The sequence below is a fragment of the Mesoplodon mirus genome, assembly GCF_964341445.2.
Source record: "Mesoplodon mirus genome assembly, chromosome: 14".
Lineage (NCBI taxonomy): Eukaryota > Metazoa > Chordata > Mammalia > Artiodactyla > Ziphiidae > Mesoplodon > Mesoplodon mirus.
The window spans coordinates 78,814,342-78,835,010 of NC_138990.1; the positions used below are offsets into that span (position 1 = coordinate 78,814,342).

The following is a 20,669-nucleotide window of genomic DNA, read 5'->3' on the forward strand; positions in this document are numbered from 1 at the left end:
TTCTACCTCTTAGGAGAAAGTAAAACTTTAAACCAAGCAATAACACCACTAAAAGGTCAACTAGCTAGAAATTTGTTTGTAATGGGAATTCCTTTCATAGTTTCCATGAAGTTATCAGTACAGGTAGATCCACTTGTGGTAGTACCTGTATATGACACACACACACACACACACACACACACACACACACACACGAGACACACACTCATGAGCACTGTTTTGGAATGTGTTTACATTTGATTTTTCGGATATACAAACCTTTTGTTTTATGATAATTTACCCCAAGAATGCCATTTATGTTATTGTCTGTGGATAATTTATGACTATTTCTAAGCCTGGTTCATTGTCTGGTTTCCTTTTGTTACCTCATGTGTCTCTAGGTCATCTTCTTCTCAATTGATGGGTGGTCAGGGAACAAATTAAAGTAAAACTAATAGTACTTGGGAAAGACATCATTTCTGAGGTAAATCTTCTGTTACATAGGTCATAGTTTAAGGCCAAATTTGTGAGTTTTAGATTATCTAGGACATTGCTTTCTTTCTCATTAGCTCAGATAATTGAATTCTAACTGCATTTGGTTGCAGTTTTATAACTTTAGCTAGATGCTTTTTCCTCCAAAAGGTGAGTTGCTCTCATGGTAGGCGTTATGATACAGAGAGTAACACTGTCAGGAGAAGGGCAGAGCTGCCAAGAGCTTCACAAGGTGTACAAATTTTGGTTACAGACTAAAATGATGTCTTTAGTTTTGAAAGCCCACAAAGTATGGTTTTGGGGTTGGTTAGTTTGTTTTTCCCAGAATACCCTGGGCTCTTGAGGTTTAACTTACCAGTCTTGACCAGAATGCTAATTTAAAACTTTACAGCAAGAAATTTCTTTCAAAGTATGTCAGCTGTTCATGTCAGCTGATTGCAAAATCTGTGGGAAGATTTACATGAAGTACTAAAGAAAGTTGCTGGGAGCAGAGAACAAGAGCAAGGGAAATTAGTTGACTGCCCAGAGTAGTATCACGCTCTGGTGACACCGGGTGACACTGGCTGACACCTCCACTTATGCGGAGAAACGGCCTCAGATTGAAGCAGATATTTATGTTATTTAGTCTGTTTAAACACACGAACAAATTTTTGTCCTTTGGCTGTTTTTTTCCCATAGCTGCATGGGAGTACCGTTCCCCTCCACACATTCTTTCCTCAGACAGGTTGCAGCAAAATGATTGGATTTGTTTTCTTTCATATGTGTCATATTTCAGACCAGCCTCTCTCAGATCACACTTACTTACCTTGATTGAACTTAGGTATTAGTTAGGTATTTCCTAACTTCTTTGGGTGAGCACGAGGAGACCAGAGCTAGGGTTATAAGAAATCCAGCGAGGGCATGGAGGAGGTGGCAGCTCAAGAGGGTCAGTGGACCAAATGCCCCAGCAAGAACAAAAGTAGTGTATTCAGTTCCTACTGTGAACCAGGCCCTGAGGATGCATTGGTCAACAAAAGAGGCCTGTGCCTGCACAACCTTTCTAGTCTTTTGAGCTCAAGTAAAGTACCTCTTGGAACAGCAGTTTCAGTGGAGTGGTAGGGTGAAGCCAGATTGTGCTGGGCTGAGGAGTGAGTATAGGAGGTTAGGAAGTAGGGATAGCGAATAGACAGGGCCCTTTCAAGAAGCTTGGTGGTGAGGAGGAGGAGGTGACCTAAAAGGGCACAGAAGGGAGGGGTTTGTTTTGTTTTGCTCTGATTTGTTTGAGGATGGAAGATTCTTGAACATTGACAGACTGATGAGAAAGCATCAGTAGTAATAGAGAAATTCAAAAGAGGCCCCTGAGCAAGCAGTTGAGAAAGAAAACAGAAGGTCCAGGGATTATCTGTAGATAATACTGTGGATGTAAGCAAGATTTTAGTGAAGGGGCATGAAATTGAAGTAGTTTCTGCTTTTAGATTCTATTTTCAATGTAAAGTTTCAGGGATATTAGGGTGGAAATTTAGCGTGGCTAATTTATTCTGCAGCTATGTAAGAGCAGAGGGTACTGGGGGAAAAAATGGTTTGCTGAGGGCTAATGCATCTGCCTTCATTGCTGCTTCTGTTTCATTGCCTTTTTATCAACAGTTATCCAATGTCATTTATTCAGTTTCAAGTTGAAGTACCTTCTGGGAAAAATAGCTAGTAAACTCTCAAATATGGTCAGTTGATATTACAAGTTAAAGGTAAAACAGTTTCTAATGTTTTTATTTATCTTCAATTTTTACTGTGAAACTGTACAAATAAGTAAAATACCTTATGGATTTGCATAGAAGGTTAAAATATACAATGAAAGAAAAGCTCTTTCTTAGGAATTTTTGAAAACCAGCCTCTGTAAAGTAATAACTTTTATTGCTGTTTAGCAACATTCATTGAAGAGTGAATATGTGTTGCTGCTCACATTGTCATTTACCTTATATATAGTATATTTGTACTTTTGTGAGTCATCCGTATATTGAAACGAGGGAAGACAGATAATTTGGTTGTCACTTTTGGCAGTCTGGCCTTTTGAGGGTGGTCAACTTAGGTATAAAGATATTTTGCTGTTTATTTCTATTGTTTACCACGTTTTTACCACTTATGTACATTAAAATTGAAACAACTTCACTTCTTGGCATTTTTGTTGGTTATACTTTTTTTTTTTTTAAGTGGGGGCTGCATTGGGTCTTCGTTGCCGAGAGCAGGGGCTATTCTTCGTTGTGGTGCGTGGGCTTCTCATTGCAGTGGCTTCTCTTGTTGCGGAGCACGGGCTCTAGACGCGGGCTTCAGCATTTGTGGCTCGCGGGCTCTAGAGTGCAGGTTCAGTAGTTGTGGCACACGGGCTTCGTTGCTCTGCAGCATGTGGGATCTTCCTGGACCCGGGTTTGAACCCGTGTCCCCTGCATTGTAGGAGGATTCTTAACCACTGCACCACCAGGGAAGCCTTGTTATACTTTCTTCATCTTAGCTCGTAAGCATCTTTTTTTCTCCTTCCAAATTGTTGTGGAAGTTTCAGAAAACTTTTAGGGAAGATTCTTGTAATTCTAATATTTGATGTCAATTATTTCTGCGATAGGACATTCTTCAAATATTTTTATTAGCTTGTTACTGACTCACCACTTACTAGTTATACTACTGTGAGGGATTATTTAACCTCTTTAAGCTTTTATTTCTTCATCTGTAAAATGAAGATAATCATTCCTACCTCATACTATAGTGTGAGGAATAAATGAGGTAATTCATAAGTGCTTTTCACATAGTATTGACACATAGGTAGTGCCCAATAAATATTAATATTGTTATTGATGGAAGCAGAGAATGAAAGTAATATTTTAAGTAATATTGCATATTATTGATACAGTTGATATCAGTGGTATCTTGGGTTTTTGTTTTTAAATTGGCAAGTTCTGAGGAATTCTGAAATCTGAAAAGTGCTCAGCTTTGAGATTGTGGGAGTGTGATTAAGTAGCCTTAAAGTTTGCAGCCTATGTTGATGGGAGGATGATAGTCCTAAAAACAAACAAGCAACACCATCTTTCTCAATTCTTTACTAAAAAGCTTTTATTTTTAGGGGCTCTCTTTTTTTTCGTTAGCCGTGAGTGAGCTAATATTCTGAGGACAGACCACTCAAAAAGAGAAAAAATATTATCCTTTTCATAGATTCTAAATATTAGAGGCGTGAAAACTTTTGTGACATCATATTCCAGTCATCTTTAGATGTATTGAAAACCAAAAAGTTAACTAAATTTAAATCTTCATATGGCTCAGAAGAAGGGCTTTCTCTTTTGTTTCTTTATGACAAGACGACTCTTAAGCAGGAATATGGGCAGGGCGGATTCCTTTACAGTGCATTTTGATAGTGATAGTATCTTAAAACTCCCATGAGGATATTACAGTAAAGATTTGCATAATTAGAACTACTGCAGTAGCAGGCAACATTTGTAATGCAAATTGATGTTGTTAATTGCTTATGTAATATTTTCATTCATTTTTCTAAAGAAAATACAGATTTTTTTCCATTCACCCAAATGATTTAACAAATGATTAATTATAAACCTCAAACACATTGTGGTAAAAAGGTAGTGCTTTTAGGGCCTCTCTGGTGGCGCAGTGGTTGAGAGTCCGCCTGCCGATGCAGGGGATACGGGTTCGTGCCCCGGTCTGGGAGGATCCCACATGCCGCGGAGCGGCTGGGCCCGTGAGCCATGGCCGCTGAGCCTGCGCGTCCGGAGCCTGTGCTCCGCAACGGGAGAGGCCACAACAGTGAGAGGCCCGCATACCGCAAAAAAAAAAAAAAAAGGTAGTGCTTTTGTGTGTCTGTGTGTCTGTGTGTGTGTTTCATTAAATGAGGCTTGTTAGTGTGGTTTGTACTACTTAAGTCAGTAGCATAACATCAGATACAATTGTTTGTCTTTCTTCTCCCTTTTCTTACCACTAACCTTTCTGCTTGTGTTCTTCACCACCACCACCCACTTCTGTCCCAGTCCCTATAAAAATAAGTTTGGAGCGAAGGGTCCTTGGTAAAGCTGGATTGTATCATCTAGAGGTACTGTCTGGCCTTGAAAGTTGATGTACACATTGATAAAGCTGGGCTGATGTCCTGTAAAAGATGGGAATTTCTCTCTGGTGGGTTTTTAGCTTCTCTGGAAGGAACTCTCAATGTTTGATTCTGGGAGATTCCTAGAGGGCCTCTTAGAGACCCCACCACTATCACCAAATGTGAGCCCAAGGATCTTTGGGGTAGTTAACACTTTGTGTGTATGATGGAGGGTAGAGGGTTGGTCAAGGATTAACTCTCTCTTAGAGGAGTATGTGGAATCCTAATCCAACCAGGCACCTTCTTAGAAGCTTTTTTTCTTGTGGTCGTTCCTCTAACTTGAAAGTATCTACAGCCGTATAATTCAGGGTACTACTGGTGAGAACTTCTGGGTTGCCTTGGCCTGTTTCACTTCAAAACCTCCATCTTTTAACAGACTACTATTGGTCCCTTGAGTTGGTTCAGAGGATACAGTCTCAGTCCTTTAACCTTGGGCATTGTTTCCTATTTTCTAAGGATTGGTTATAGAAATGAGAAGTAAAGTCAACTTCATGTATCTTTAATGCGGTTAGTAATAGTTTTCTTTAATGATTTATTCTTTCAGTGACCTATGAAAGTATATGCAGAGTCATGTGAATGTTTGTGCCAACTAAGCAAACGTTGGCTTAGATTTTGTTAAGGGTAGACTATGATTTGAGCCACAGACTTGGTGCAAGTTCAAATGTGATGATAGTTTATAACTTACTGAGTGCACAGAATGTGCCAGGTACTTAAGGTCTGTTATCTTTAATACTTATAACAGTATTGAAAGGTAGGGACTGCTAACCCCTTTTTATAGATAGGAAACTGAAGCTCAAAGAGGGCAAACTCACATAGTTAGTAAACGGGGAAACCAGAATCTGAACCTAAGATCTGTCTAACTCCAGATCCAACATCTTTCCCCCGTAACATACTACCTCTTGAGGCATACATATATAGCCTTAAATCCCAGAATAAGGCAAGGTTAAACAAGCACAACTTTTTTTTAATAGAATGGTATATTTGTAACTCTGATCATATATTCATTCACTTGTAACATAGCTGCTGTTAAGCTAAGTATGTTGATTTTCTGAGAAACACTTTTTGACGTATAGCATACACACAACAAAGCACACAAACCTTAAGTGTACAGTGGGGTGAATTTTTACAAAAGTATGTGCCTGTGTAACTACTACCCAGGTCAAGAGATAATCACATGATCTCTGTTAGCATCCAACAGGCTCTTCTATGCCCCCTTCCAGTCAATACTCTACCGCCTCCCTATAAATAACCACTGTTCTGAATTACCACCATGGATTAGTTTTGCCTGTTTTGAAGTTCATAGAAATGGACTTATACAGTGTGTATTTATCTGGTTTCTTTTATACATTATGTCTGTGATAGTCATCCATGTTGTTGCACATAGTAATAGTTCTTTTCATTGCCGTGTTTGTCTATACCATGGTTTATCTTAACCATTCACCTGTTGATGGACATTTGGGTTATTTTCAGTTAAGAATAAAGTTAAGAATAAAGTTGTCATGAGTCTTTTAGTGCATATATATATATGTGGGGTATAAACCTGGTATAGTTTTAGTAGATACTTCCAAAGAGAATCCCAGTTGCTCCACATCTTTGCCATCAGTGGCTATAGTTTAAATTGTTCTAATTTTAGCCATTCTGGTGGGTGTGTAGTTGTGTTTTGTGGTGTGTTTATTTTGTTTGTTTCTTTATTTTGGCTGCATTGGGTCTTCATTGCTGCATGCAGGCTTTCTCTAGTTGTGGCGAGCATGGGGTTACTCTTCATTGTGGTGCTCAGGCTTCTGATTGTGGTGGCTTCTCTCGTTGCAGAGCATGGGCTCTAGGCGTGCGGGCTTCAGTAGTTGCAGCCCGCAGGCTCAGTAGTTGCAGCTCATGGGCTCTAGCGTCCAGGCTCAGTAGTTGTGGCACATGGGCTTAGTTGCTCCGCGGCATGTGGGATCTTCCCAGACCAGGGCTCAAACCCATGTCCCCTGCATTGGCAGGTGGATTCTTAACCACTGTGCCACCAGGGAAGTCCCTCTTGTAGTGGTCTTAATGTGCATTTCCCTGACGACTTTTCAAATGCTTATTGGCCATTTGGACATCCACCTTTGTGAAATACTCTTTTGTTTACATATCCTGGCCATTTTTCTTTTAGGTCATCTCACATTGATTTGTAGGAATTTTTTGCATATTCTGGATATGAGTTCTTTGACAGTTACATGTATTGCAGATATCTTCTTCCAGGCATTGGCTTGCCTTTTCATTCTCTTAATGTTGTTCTTTTGATGGACAGAAGTTTTTAATCTTAAGTCCAATTTATCGTTTTTTTTCTTACATGAGTAGTGCTTTCTGTTACTTGTTTAAAACATCTTGTTGGGCTTCCCTGGTTGCGCAGTGGTTGAGAGTTCGCCTGCCAATGCAGGGGACGCAGGTTCATGCCCCGGTCTGGGAAGATCCCACATGCCGTGGAGCGGCTAGGCCCGTGAGCCATGGCCGCTGAGCCTGCGTGTCCGGAGCCTGTGCTCCAGAATGGGAGAGGCCAAAAAAAAAAATCTTGTCTTCCCTAAAGTCATGAAAATATTCTCTTAAACTATCTCCTAGGTTGATTGTTTTACCTTTCACATTGAGGCCTGCAATCTGTATGGAGCTGGCTTTTGGGTAAGATATTAGGTAGAGTCAAAGACCTTTCCCCCAGTTGATCTAGCACCATTTGTTGAGAAGGCTGTTCTTCCCCCCCCAACACTGCATTGGCATCTTTGTTATCATGTGGCCGTATAGCTTTATACCAAGGCTTGGTATCTGGTAGGTTAAATCCTCCAATTTTGTCCTTCTTGAGAAACTATTTTGAAATGGCTAGATAGTCTTAGATGATAGCCCAATCCCTCTTCATTCCTCTGCCTTGCCAAGCCCACCTTGCCACTTAGCCCCAGAGCTTTCAGCCTGGAGACTCACCATCTTTTTTTTCTAAGACTATTTCAGACTTGAGGCTAGAACTCCTTAAGCAAATGTAGCTCCTCTTCTTGTGAGAGATTAATACTGAATCTCCTTCACTCATTATATGCCCTGTCACCTTGGCTGCTACTCTGGTACAGGGCTGCTCTGACCACCTTTAGGACTACCATTACTACTCAGTCTTGAGAGCCTTGTGTATACTATGACTTGAATCTTTCCCGGATATCCCCATTACTTGTTTACTCTCCTCTAACAGGTCTTGGAATAAGCAGACAAAAAATGGCAAGTTGAGCACACCCCTTTCCCTGCAGACACACACACACACACACACACACACACACACACGCGCGCGCGCGCGCAAGTGCTTGTTCAGGTTGTAAAGAAATTGGATGATTGATTAGGACTCCTTTTGTGTGGAGTAAGTAGTTCATTAAGGATGAAGAAACATTTATTGAGGTTGTTGTGTGCCAGACACTGTATTAAAATAGCTCATCTATCTTTTTTTCTTTCTTCTGTTAAGTAGAAATAGCTACTTTAAAATCCATATTTTCCCGTGGTTAAAAAAAAAAAAGTTAGATTTGTTTAAGTCAGACTTAATATGTAAATTCATTATACAAATAATACTTCAGTTAACAATGAACAAATATACTTCAGTTAACAAATTTTACTGAATTGCCCTGGGCACAGAAGAACTTTCTGAAAAATTTCAGGCCTCCTCCACACTGGCTTGTTGGCATTCTTGGCTGAGACTCGTGAGCAGTGGCGCTCTCTTAGGTTTCTGAAGGGTGAGTTGGGCCAGAGCCAAGACCTGCTGAAGGGGAATGTGCAGCCCACACTCTTCCCATCAGTAGGTGACACAGGTTTGAGGAATGTGGAAATGTTCAGTCTGGGGGGCTGATAGAGCCTGTTGCACATAGGAGAAAGAGAGTACCTTGCCAAGGTGTGACAGGAAGAAAAACTACTTTGTGTTGTTGGATTGGTTACAAAGTTCCTGATTTCAGATCTTTATATTTGCCTTAACATCTGAGTTTGAAATAAGCCTTGAAATAATAAAATATTTTATTTTTCAAACAATGAAAAGTTTTAGAAAAAGCAATAGATTAACCAAGAACAGATTCTACTTAAACATCACAGATGGTTCTTTAAAAATATAGTATTATGAGAATATAAAATGTACAGCACTCTAGAAAATAGTTTGGCAGTTTTTACAAAACTAAACATGCACTGACTTAGGACCCAGTGATTACACTCTTGGGCATTTATCCCAGAGAAATAAGAACTTATGTTCACACAAAAACCTGTACGTAAATGCTCTTAGCATCTTTATTATAAATACTATTTAAATGTTCTATTAGTGTATATATTATTAATGTAGTATATATACTATTTATAATAGTAAAGTATAGGAAATAACCCATATGTCCTTCTGTTGGTCAGTGGTTGAACAAACTGGTATATCTGTACAGTGGAATACTACTCAACAATAAAAATAATTGGCCTACCGATGCACGTAATAACCATACATTGGACCTTAAGGGCATGGTAGTGAGTGAAAAAAGTCAACCTCAAAAGGTTACATGCTGTATGATTCCATTTACATAACATTCTTGAAATGATAAAACTGTGGATATGGACAACATATCCACATATGGTTGCCCAGGGATAGGAATGAGGTAGGGGAGTGGGGGCAGTTCTGTATCTTGATAGTGGTAGTTTCATAGATCTGTATGTGGGATAAAATTGAGCTATACACAAACACAGATGAATGCAAGTGTTTTGGGTTTTTTTTAATGGTGAAAACTGAATAAGGTCTGTAGTCTAGTTGATAGTAATACCAACATTTCCAGTTTTGCTATTGTACTAGAGCTATTTGAGATGTCACCATTAGGAGGAACTGGGTGAAGGGTGTACAGACGTTACTATTTTTGCAACTGTGTTCATCTATTATTATTTCAAACTAAAAAGTTTTAAAAATAAGGTATGCTGTACACTCACGTTCATGGCAGCGTTATTCCCAATAGCCAAAAGGTGGAAGCAACCTATCCGTCTGTCGACAGATGTTAGTATATACATACCATGGAATAATATTCAGCCTTAAAAAGGATGAAATTCTGACTCATGCTACAACGTGTATGAACCTTAAGGACATTATGCTAAGTGAAACAAGCCGGTCACAAAAGGACAAATACTGTATGATTCCACTTATATGGTTAAAATGGTAAATTTTATGTTATGCTTATCTTGCCACAATTTTTAATAAAGCATTATTATTGTATAATAAGTAAGACATGGGCCTCCCTGGTGGCGCAGTGGTTGAGAGTCCGCCTGCCGATGCAGGGGATACGGGTTCGTGCCCCGGTCTGGGAGGATCCCATATGCCGCGGAGCGGCTGGGCCCGTGAGCCATGGCCGCTGGGCCTGCGCATCCGGAGCCTGTGCTCCGCAACGGGGGAGGCCACAACAGTGAGAGGCCCGCATACCGCAAAAAAAAAAAAAAAAAAAAAAAAAAAAAAAAAAAAGTAAGACATTTTTTATAAAATAGGCATATTTTAAATGCAAACATGAATCTCCTGGAATGCTTTTAATCTTTTTCATTTTGCAGTGATCACAAACTTATAAATAAGTTGCAGGTTCAGTACAAATAAGATTTTTTCCAGAACAATTTGAGACTGTTGCCAACCTGATGCCCCATCTCTTTCAAATATTTTAGAGTGTATACCAAGGACATTCTCTTATATAACCACAATACTACCATCAAAATCACGAAATTAGCATCAGTGTGTTGCTGCTGTCTAATTCTTGGGCTCTTCAAGTTTCACGGTCATCCCAATAATGACCTTTATAAAAAGGGGAGCCAGTTGAGAAACAAGTGTTATATTTACTTGTCACTTCTCTTTAGTCATCTTCACTCTGGAACAGTTTTCCAATTTCTTCATAACTTTCATGACATTGATCAATACTTTTGAAGATTATAGGCCAGTTGTTTTGTAGACTCTCTCTCAATTTGAATTTGTCTGAAGTTTCCTCATGCATTTATTCAGGCTATGTATTTTTGGCAGGAATATTCCAGAAGTGAGTCTGTGTCCTCATTGCATCTTGTCAGGGGATGCATGATTTTGATATTCCCATTACTAGTGATGTTCACTTTGATCACTTAAGTGTCAGGCTTCACCACGGTAAAGTTAACACTTGTTCCCTTTGTAATTAAATATGTTGTAGGGATATTTTGAAACTATGCAGTACCTTGTTCCTCATCTAACTTTCAGTTTATTTCACTGGTTTTTGTGTCCTTTTGACATGTTCCCATCATTATGAATGCTTTTAAATTAAAAAAAAAAGGAATTATGATATTAATGAGTATATAGTATCCTATGTAGCATAATTTGCTTAAGTAATCCCTTTAGAGCATTTTTACTTTAAAATCTTTTTTTTTAATTCTAATTTTTTAGTATAGCCAGATTGCCTTCTGGAAGCCTTGTAACAATGTATGCACCCACCAGTAGTATGTGTGTACAAGTGTCCCTTTCTCCACACTTTTCATTAACAATTGGAGAGTATTTTTAAATACTAGGAACTTCATCATTAAAGGGAAACTGTCAGAGGTCAAATGACCCTGTACAGCCAGCATTAGAAGGGGTATTTGGGACTCTAGACAAGGGAAGAAAATAGGGTTTATGTGTATCTTTTACTGTTTTTTTTTTTTCCCTCTCTTTAAATCAGCAGAAAAGAAGGTATCTTAGCACTAAATCAGTTATTTCCTTCTTTATAATTCTGATTTCGTAGGTAAACAATTTAAAGTAGATATGTTACAATGGAATGTTTTTTCTCATGACTCGCTTATTTCTCTCAGCAGCTGACCAGTCATTGACCTAAAGATCTTTTTGAAATTCTGAAGCCATTCTCTATTAACCAGCTGTATGACTGTTGGTAAAGTTGCTGACCAGTAGGCCTCATTTTTCTCATCTCTGAATTAAATTATGTGGTTTCTAAGGTACCTTCTCTGTAAAACTGGAAGATCTTATGAAATTTTATCCTGAGTGTCGGAAGAAAGTTTTGTTGTTGTTGTTTTTAGCTTGCAAAACTGGTTGAATTTTGTAGTAAACGTTTTCCTTATGTGTCTAACGACAACTGTGAATTGCAGTAAGTATCAATTCATTGTCTGTGGGCTGTTTTTGTTCTAGGACTTTGATGTTAATCTTCCCTTTGCTTTTAATGTTAAGTTTGTCGTGTGACACTTTTGACTGTTTAATACAGAGGACCAAAATAACCCAGACATAGATTTCATTTAAGAATTAAATGTATAGAAAAAGAAGGTATCATAAACTGGTGGGCATGGGAAGGATTATTCAATACATGGGATTATGATAATTGCTAGTCGTAAAAAAATTCACTTAGACCCTTGCTTTAGACCATATGCCAAAATAAATTGTAGATGTATTAAAAATTAAATGTAAAAAAAACCCTCTAAGTAGAAGAAAATAAAAGTGAATATTTATTCAGTTTTAAGCTTATATGATAGCAAAATAATGAAGAAAATTACTAATGGAAAATTAATCAATTTGACCCCTTAAAAATTAATGTGGGAAAACAGTTTGGCTTATAAAGTTAACCACACACCTACCATGTGACCCAGCATTTGCACTCCTGGGTATTCATCTTAAAGAAATGAGAACTCATGTTCACATGATAATCTGTACACAAATGTACATAGCAGCTTTATTTGTAATTGCAAAATACAGAAAATAACCCAAATGACTTGAATGGAGTAAATGGAGAAACAAACTGTGGAAACATCTATATAATGGAACACTACTTAGCAATAAAAAAGAATGAACTGTGGACACATGCAACAACATGGATGCATCTTGAGGGCATTAAGCTGAGTGAAAAAGCCAACTTCAAAGGATTACATATTATATGATTCCATTTAGATAACACTCTTGACATAGCAAAATTATAATGATGGAGAGTAGATCAGTGGTTGCCAGCAGTTAGGGTTTAGGGAAGGGCATGACTGTTAAGGGATAACACAAGGGACTTTCTTTATATTGATGAGTATTATTGAACTATTTTTGCAACTGTTCTCATTCCCCAATTGTAGTGACAGTTACTGAAATCTAATCTGCACATATGATCAATTTCATAAAGCTATACAGACACACACAAAGAAAAAAGTGGTGAAATCTAAACAAGGTCTGTGGCTGAGTTAATAGGTTGTACTGATGTCAGTTTCAGGGTTTGATCATGTACTATTGTTGTTTACCATATTCTTATTGAGGGAAACTGGGTGGGAGTATACATGAGAACTCTGTACTATTTTTGCAACTTCTTGTGAGTCCTAAGCAATTTCAAAGTTGAAAGTTATAAAAAATTAAATAAACTATGGTACATCCAGACAATGGAACATTATTCAGTACCTAAAAAGAAAAAAGAAAAAAGGGCTATTGAGCCATGAAAAGACATGGAGGAAGAACCTTAAATACATAGTACTCAGTGAAAGAAGCCAATCATACAGTGGGTACAGGCTACCTACTCTGTGATTCCAGTTATACAACATTCTGGAAAAAGCAAAACTATGGAGACAGTAAGAAGACCAGTGGTTGCCAGGGCAGGGGAGAGGGAGGGGTGAATAGAATAGGTGGAACACAGGATTTTTAGGGCAGTAAGATCATTTTGTGTGATACTGTAATGGTGGACACGTCTTTATGCATTTGTCCAAACCCATAGAATGTACAGCACCAACAATGAACCCTAATATGAACTATGGACTTTGGGTAATAATGATGTGTCAATGTAGGTTCATCAGTTGTAACAAATATACCACTGGTGGAAGATGTTCATAATAGAGGAGACTATGCATGAATGGGGGTAGGAGATATATGAGAAATCTCTACCTTCTGCTCAATTTTGCTGTGAACCTAAAACTTATCTAAAAAAATAAAGTCTATTAAAACAAAAAAAAATTAACTTGGGTCAGAAATAAACATTGAAAAGCAAAGTGAGTAAAATATCAATATTCGTAGCCATTATTAGAGATAAAATTTTCATGTCTTTTATTTGTAAAGAACTCATACAAATCCATAAGGCAAGCCCTGAGTCCCCAATGAACTGGAAAGAGAGCTTAAGAGAACAAGCGAGTGCCCCAAGAGAGACTTTTGTAGATATACTTTTGTAAGTGTTTATTTGAAATTTTCTGGAATCCCCAGATTCAGGAATGTACTACCAATGCCCATGGAAACATACACTAGAAGAGAGTGTTTTTCTTCTTTTTTTTTTTTTTTGCCATTATATTATAGCTGTGTAATCCCACCTAAGAAAAAAATAGTTTAAAAGATTAAAAATAGAGCACTGTAAATTTGCATAGTTTTGAAGTTTCTTTGAGAGAATTTTGAAAGACTTTGTTCTATGTAATCAGTTCCCTAAAAAAAAATCTTTTTTTTTTCAGGTGTAAATTAATTATTGAAAGCAATTGAACAATGGAGCCAGACATCATTCGAATGTACTCTTCATCCCCACCACCACTAGACAATGGAGCTGAGGATGAGGATGATGATGAATTTGGGGAATTTGGTGGGTTTTCCGAAGTTAGCCCTTCTGGTGTAGGGTTTGTTGATTTTGATACACCAGATTATACTCATCCCAAGGAAGAGTTTGTACCTTCAAACCATTTTATGCCAATTCATGATTTCTCAGAAAATGTAGATAGCCTTACAAGCTTTAAGTCCATTAAAAATGGTAATGATAAGGACATCACTGCTGAACTTTCTTCTTCTGTGAAAGGACAGTCTGATATTTTACTTTCTACCACCAGCAAAGAAATAATTTCATCTAAAACTTTAGATACTTCCATCGATGGCATAGAAAGTCCAAGAGATTTAAATAAAGTACTGGAGCAGAGACAGAATGTTGGAACACCTGAAAGTTTCTCTCCAGGAGATTTTAGAACTGATATGAATGTTGTTCATCAAAACAAGCAGTTAGAGAGCTGCAATGGTGAAAAGCCTCCTTGTCTGGAGATTCTAACAAATGGGTTTGCAGTATTGGAAACTGTAAATCCTCAGGGAACAGATGATCTGGACACTGTAGCTGATTCAAAAGGACGAAAGCCTCTTAGCACTCACAGTACTGAGTATAATTTAGACTCTGCACCTAGTCCTGCGGAGGAATTTGCAGATTTTGCCACATTTTCCAAAAAAGAAAGGATACAACTAGAAGAAATAGGATGTGCAGTTTTAAATGATAGAGAAGCACTTACCATTCAGGAAAACAATAAAATTAATAGAGTCAATGAACTGAATTCTGCAAAAGAAGTGTCCTTGGATAGAAGCATTGACGATAAAGGAGACAATGCTAGAGAGGATCAGGTTTGTGTTTCAGAAATAAGCATGGTGAGTAATGGAGCTTTCACCAGTGAAAAACAGAGCCTTCCAACATTGCAACAGGATGAATTTTTAAATTCAAGTGTTCAATCAAAGGCTTGGAGTTTGGTAGACTCAGCTGAAAATTCAGAAGCCAGTAGGAGAGAACAATGTAAAACTGAGGAAAAACTTGATTTATTTACTTCTAAATGTGCTGACCTATGCATGGATTCTACTAAAACTTATGAAGCTGATGATGAAGTTGGTTCTTCCAAAGAAGAAAGTAGAAAGTTTACTGATTCCCGAAGCCTCAGCATTGATACTACAGAGGAAAATGTTTTGGATGATTCTATAAGTGTAAAAAACGATGATAGTAGTAATGACTTTGTGACTTGCAATGATACCAATGAGGATGATTTTGGTGACTTTGGCACAGCCAGTGGCACGACTCCACCTTTTGTTACTGGTACACAAGATTCAATGAGTGATGTCACTTTTGAAGAGTCCTCAGAGCACTTTCCACATTTTAGTGAACCAGGTGATGACTTTGGAGAATTTGGGGAATCAAATGCTGTCTCTTGCCCAGAGGAAGTTATATTTACTGAGTCAGTTCTAAAACAGACTTCTGATAGTTTATCAGAGGGATGCAATTTGGCAAGAAAATCTATTGGGACAGACACTGAACCTGTTTCAGAACTGAAAATTGGGCAAGAAGGTGAGTTTGGAGATTTTGATTCTGTGCCAAATATTCAAGATGACTGCAGTGATTTTCAGGACTCTGATGATTTTGCAGACTTCAGTTCAGCTGGTCCTAGCCAGGTTGTAGACTGGAATGCTTTTGAGGATGGACAGAAAGATAGCTGCTCTTGGGCTGCTTTTGGAGACCAGCAAGCTACTGAATCTCATCATCGAAAGGAAGCCTGGCAGTCACATGAGACAAATGAGAAGATTGATACTCCAGGAACCCCCAAAACGCATAGTGTCCCTTTAGCAGCTTCCAAAGGAGCAGTTGCTGGTGGTCATTTACAGGAAACAGCCACTTCAGCTCAGGTATTTACTCATTTTCTCTATTTTGCATGACATATTAATTGCTGTGGAGGTTTCTAATTCAGCTTTTCAAAAAGTATTTTTTAATTGGGTACCTGTTAAAGGCGTCTCTTTATGATACACAATGCTTGCCAGATTTGTAGATTAGTTACATGTTTCACAGTCATTTGGTTAATGTTAAAGAGACATTCTTATAATAATGCTTGGTAAGATTTTTCTTTATCTCAGTGGGTTTCTTTAATATTTCCAGAAATATTAAATAATCATAAATCATCAACTTGGTTTTTTGATAAATATAAATACCACTCAAGTAAAAATTCATTAATTAGTTAGTGAACTATTCCAGCAAATCCTTCAGTTTTTACCTTTATAGTGATTTTAAAAGAAGGTTAAACTGAGATTTAGAAGATTTTTTAAGCTTCAGAAAATAATGTCTCTTAATTTTGTCTATCAAAGACCTAGTTTTGATTACAAAAAAGAGCAAGCAGAGTTTGAAACCTCAATCTGTGCTGAAAGCTATAGGGACTTGAAGGATAGAAAAAGAATTTGAAGAAAGCAGATATGGGCCTCATAATTTAACAGCTAATAAAAGGCCTGAGGTGAGGGTGTCAGATGGATTAAGGGTTAGAGCTAGAACATGCAACAGCCGTAGTTGACTTAGCCATACTGTGACTATTTATTTGCTTATAATTTCTTGCAAATGTATATTTATGTTTACTCTTAGGAAGTAGGATTGTCAGGAATATTTTTACCCCTTAGCCTCTGTACTTTATCCTTTTCTGGTCCAGATTCTTTCAGAGAAGATTCATTAAGATTTATTTTGACCTAAAGTAGCCCCTAGAGGTGCAGTTTGATATCCAGATTGTTCCCCAGTCCTGAGTTGTACCCTGTGCTAAATTTAACCAGGGGTATGGAAGAGAGCACTCCCTTGAATATCACTGCTTTTTATTGATATATGTAACACTTGGTCCACAGACCTATTTTAAAAATACTGAGAATAAAATCAGAATCTATAAACTTTGCTTCTTCAATTATCTTTTGCTAAGCAAACCATTTTCGATTGGAAATATTTCCAGAGTCTGTTAATTAAAACGGTTATACATCATTGCTTTGATATTGCTGATACATTAAGATATTGTAGAAATTGTGGTACCACCAGTTGGAGTGCACAGCTAATCACTTTTCATTTGACATGGAGTGTCTGAATAGCTTAATTTGCTAATTCAGTTATTACATGGTTTGGCTAATGTGTATTATTCCTGTGGAGTAATTCATTATTGAGGCAGAAGCTTACAATTTTAAACAAGGAATGAATTAATTATATAATGCAAAGTGAAGACTGTTGGTTTTTGACCTAATCCTTTCCCTGTTTAGTTTCATCTTATTAGAGTATAGGGTGACACTAGTATCAGATAATCTTTAATTTATAGCCTTAGAACTTTTAACATCATCATATAATGTATTTTTTAAAGTATGACCGCTTCAAAAAGGAATTTTTTGCATCATATAAGTTGATTGAAGTTATTTATGTGTAATCTGATAACTGGTTATAGGAGGAAATAAAGTACAAGGGCTTTATGGAATCTTACAGATCTGAGTTTGAATCTTGACTCAGAGTCATATAAGCATTATGATTTTGGACAAGTTACTTCTGAACTCAGTTGTCTGTAAAAAGGAGGTAATATCTGTTGCAAAGGACTTTTGTGAAGATAAAATGACAGTAAACGTTAAAACGAGTGAAAAAATCTATTGAAAAATAAGAATCTTGTAGTATGATTCTATTTTGTAAAAATAAAACAAAAACTATAGGGATGTGTCAAGGTGCTTTGACTTCCTGAGATTTGTCTGGTTCAGTCCTCAGGCTTTTCTTTTTGCTGAATGGCTATGCAAAATGAGCAGAACTTGGAGATGCATGTTGGAAAGGAGAAACTGCTGGAAGGGGGGCTAGAAGAGAAGTTTGGAAGGAAATTGAGGTGGGGAAATGGAAAGTGACTGAGTAGGAAAGTGACTTCCATTCTTATCCTTCTGTTGTAAAGGAGGGTTGTGACCTGTAGTTTCTTCCTTTTCCAGAATCTGCTGGAAATGCACATTAATCTAGTTCTCTAGAAGAGGATTAGATTTATTAATATTTTTCTTAAAATGTTTCTCCTAGTTGCTACCATTTTGGGGACAGCACAGAAATCCTCACATATTAATGACACTAAAAGTTAGATTTTTTAATCATAAAATGATTTATCCCTGTTGAATCTTACCTGGATACAACAATTCTGTCTTGAACAGAGTGCCCTCAAATTGTGTTTTGACAGAATGTTGTGAGACTCTTAGAATTCAGAGGTCAGTTAATTCAGTTAAGCAAGCATGGAGAACAATTCTTTGTGAAGTTAGACAAATGGTATAGTTGTCATTTCATATTTCTTTGACTTTTTTGCTACGCTATGTATGTGACATTGTCCAGGTCCCTGTTTTTTTAGTACTTTCCTTTTTTCAGCCTACCAAAAGGATATCTTAACATTTTAATAAAATATATCTTCCCTGGGTCAAGAGACAATCAATTATTGCAACTTTATTGCTATAATTTGTTACTTAGGGAAAAGTCAACCAAGAAGAAATCTTTGAAACTTATAAAATGTTTTTAGTCAAGCCAATTCTCAGATGGTGAGTCCAGCAAACCTCAGAGGGTTCAGGCCTTGATGTAAAAGCCATAATGACCATTTATTGAGAAACATTCTTCCCCTTCAGTGAATATTTTTTCTGAGAACGCAGAGTTCAGTTTATTTCATTCTCCTGTTAACATTCTTTTTTTTTTAAATTAATTTATTTATTTATTTTTGGGTGCATTGGGTCCTCGTTGCTGTGCGTGGGCTTCTCATTGCGGTGGCTTCTCTTGTTGCGGAGCATAGGCTCTAGGCACTCAGGCTCAGTAGTTGTGGTGCACAGGCTTAGTTGCTCCGCGGCATGTGGGATCTTCCCAGACCAGGGCTCAAACCCGTGTCCCCTGCATTGGCAGGCGGACTCTTAAGCACTGCGCCACCAGGGAAGCCCTGTTAACATTCTTATAAATTGTAGAGAAAAGCAAGTTAGTGGTACCTCTATTGTAGAAATTGGAAAAAGGTCAAAATTATTCTTCACTTTTGGGGCTAAGAGTTAAAACAAAATAAAATGACTAACAAAAAACAAAAATCTCCTTACTTTGAAAGCAGTTCTTTTTCCAAAAGACCATTATATGTATTGTTCTAACAGTTTTTTGTTTTTCGGGTTTTTTTAACCTGTTAATGTTCCAGAAAGGAACCTTGATTGAAATAGCCAAGATGCCTTTTCTTTGGTATAAGGTGAAGGAGATAATGTCATGAGCACTGCATTAAACTCTGAGCTTTTGTAAAATTTTCAAAATATTGCTCTGGGTGTTACTTGAGAATTTAGGTAATTGGTAAGTAATCTTATATTAATTGGCTATAGAAAAGGAAGCTATGAATCATTTTCTCTTATTAGCCATCTAATTGATAATGCTACTGGGAAAATGTTATTAGAAGATTTACCTTGAGAGCTTTAAAAATTGAGTATCACAAAAAGGAAAAAGAAGAGAGTCACTAATACTTTGGCTTATGTTATTTTGAGAATAAGTTATTGGTTTGCTCACCAGAAAGTCAGCATTCTCAAACTGAGTGTAACTACATTTTCACCTTCATTTATTTAATCATCTGCCTAAGATTTGTGCAGGTTTTCCTTAATGTGGGTGAACACCTGAACTTATGACTGAAAACATAAGTAAGCAACAAAATAAAGAAATTAAGTGGTCAAAAGATATAACCTTCCAGTCATAAAATAAATAAGTTCTGGAGGTACAATGTAGAGCATGGTGACTATTGTTAATAATACTGCATTGTGTATTTGAAAGTTGCTAAGAGTAGTTCTTAAAAGTTCTCATACGAGAAAAGAAAAATTTGTAACTATGGTGACCATTTTGCAATATATACATATATTGAACCCTTATGTTGTACGTATGAAACTAATATAATATGTCAATTATATCTCAATTTAAAAAAAAAAAAAAAAGAAAGAAATGGAGATTTTGGCCGTATAGCTCTTTGCTTGCTTGAAGTATTTGGACAGCAATTCCTTTTGTTATTTTTCCCTCAGAAAATTTGAAATTCTGTCTTTAATTCCAAAATAGATAGAAATATTCTATTAGATTTATCCAGAAACTGTGCAGAAGGGGCAAACCATCTTTTTAGAGCATAGTGAGTACTACAATTGGTTACTCTTCTTACATAGCTTGAAACTGGGGATTGATAAGTGTACAGTTGTAGATTGTACTTGATATCTTACTTAATATTTAATGGTGGTAAGGCATAAGGTATCCTCTTAAATGGAAGATTAAATTGCCCGGTGGATTTTATGTTTCTTCTAAACTTCCACTTAAGAACAAGACCTAATGCTATCAATATTAAAACTATTGACATTAATCAACTACTGTTTGTAAGGAAGAAAGGAAAACTAACTAGAAATATGTTGAAGGAATTTTAGAAATTACCTTAAAATCAAGATACTTTAAAGGGGATATGCCTTTGAGTGGCCTCAGAACCATAGTCTAGGATCCTCGGTGCTGGTCTTATACACTCCTTTGGAAAACTGAATGAGAGTTTCAATACACAATCTTTTTATACTCTACTGTAGTCATTTACAAAATAGAGGTGTATTAATCATGGTTCTCCAGAGAAGTAGAACCATGCATGCATGCATGCATGGAGA

The 20,669-nt window shown here is 37.2% G+C and overlaps 1 protein-coding gene across 4 annotated transcripts in view; it reads left to right on the top strand.

The window, feature by feature from the left end:
• Nucleotides 1–20,669, top strand: part of AFTPH (aftiphilin) — a 64,062-nt gene that overhangs the window by 12,690 nt on the left and 30,703 nt on the right. For all 4 annotated transcript variants that reach the window (XR_014295848.1, XM_082642130.1, XM_082642129.1 and 1 more), the window contains one exon: nucleotides 13,961–15,923. Coding sequence is in view for 3 of the 4 variants with exons in the window: in XM_082642130.1 (XP_082498256.1) it covers nucleotides 13,992–15,923 (1,932 nt within the window). In the remaining variant the exon portion in view is untranslated. The remainder of the gene's footprint in view (nucleotides 1–13,960; nucleotides 15,924–20,669) is intronic.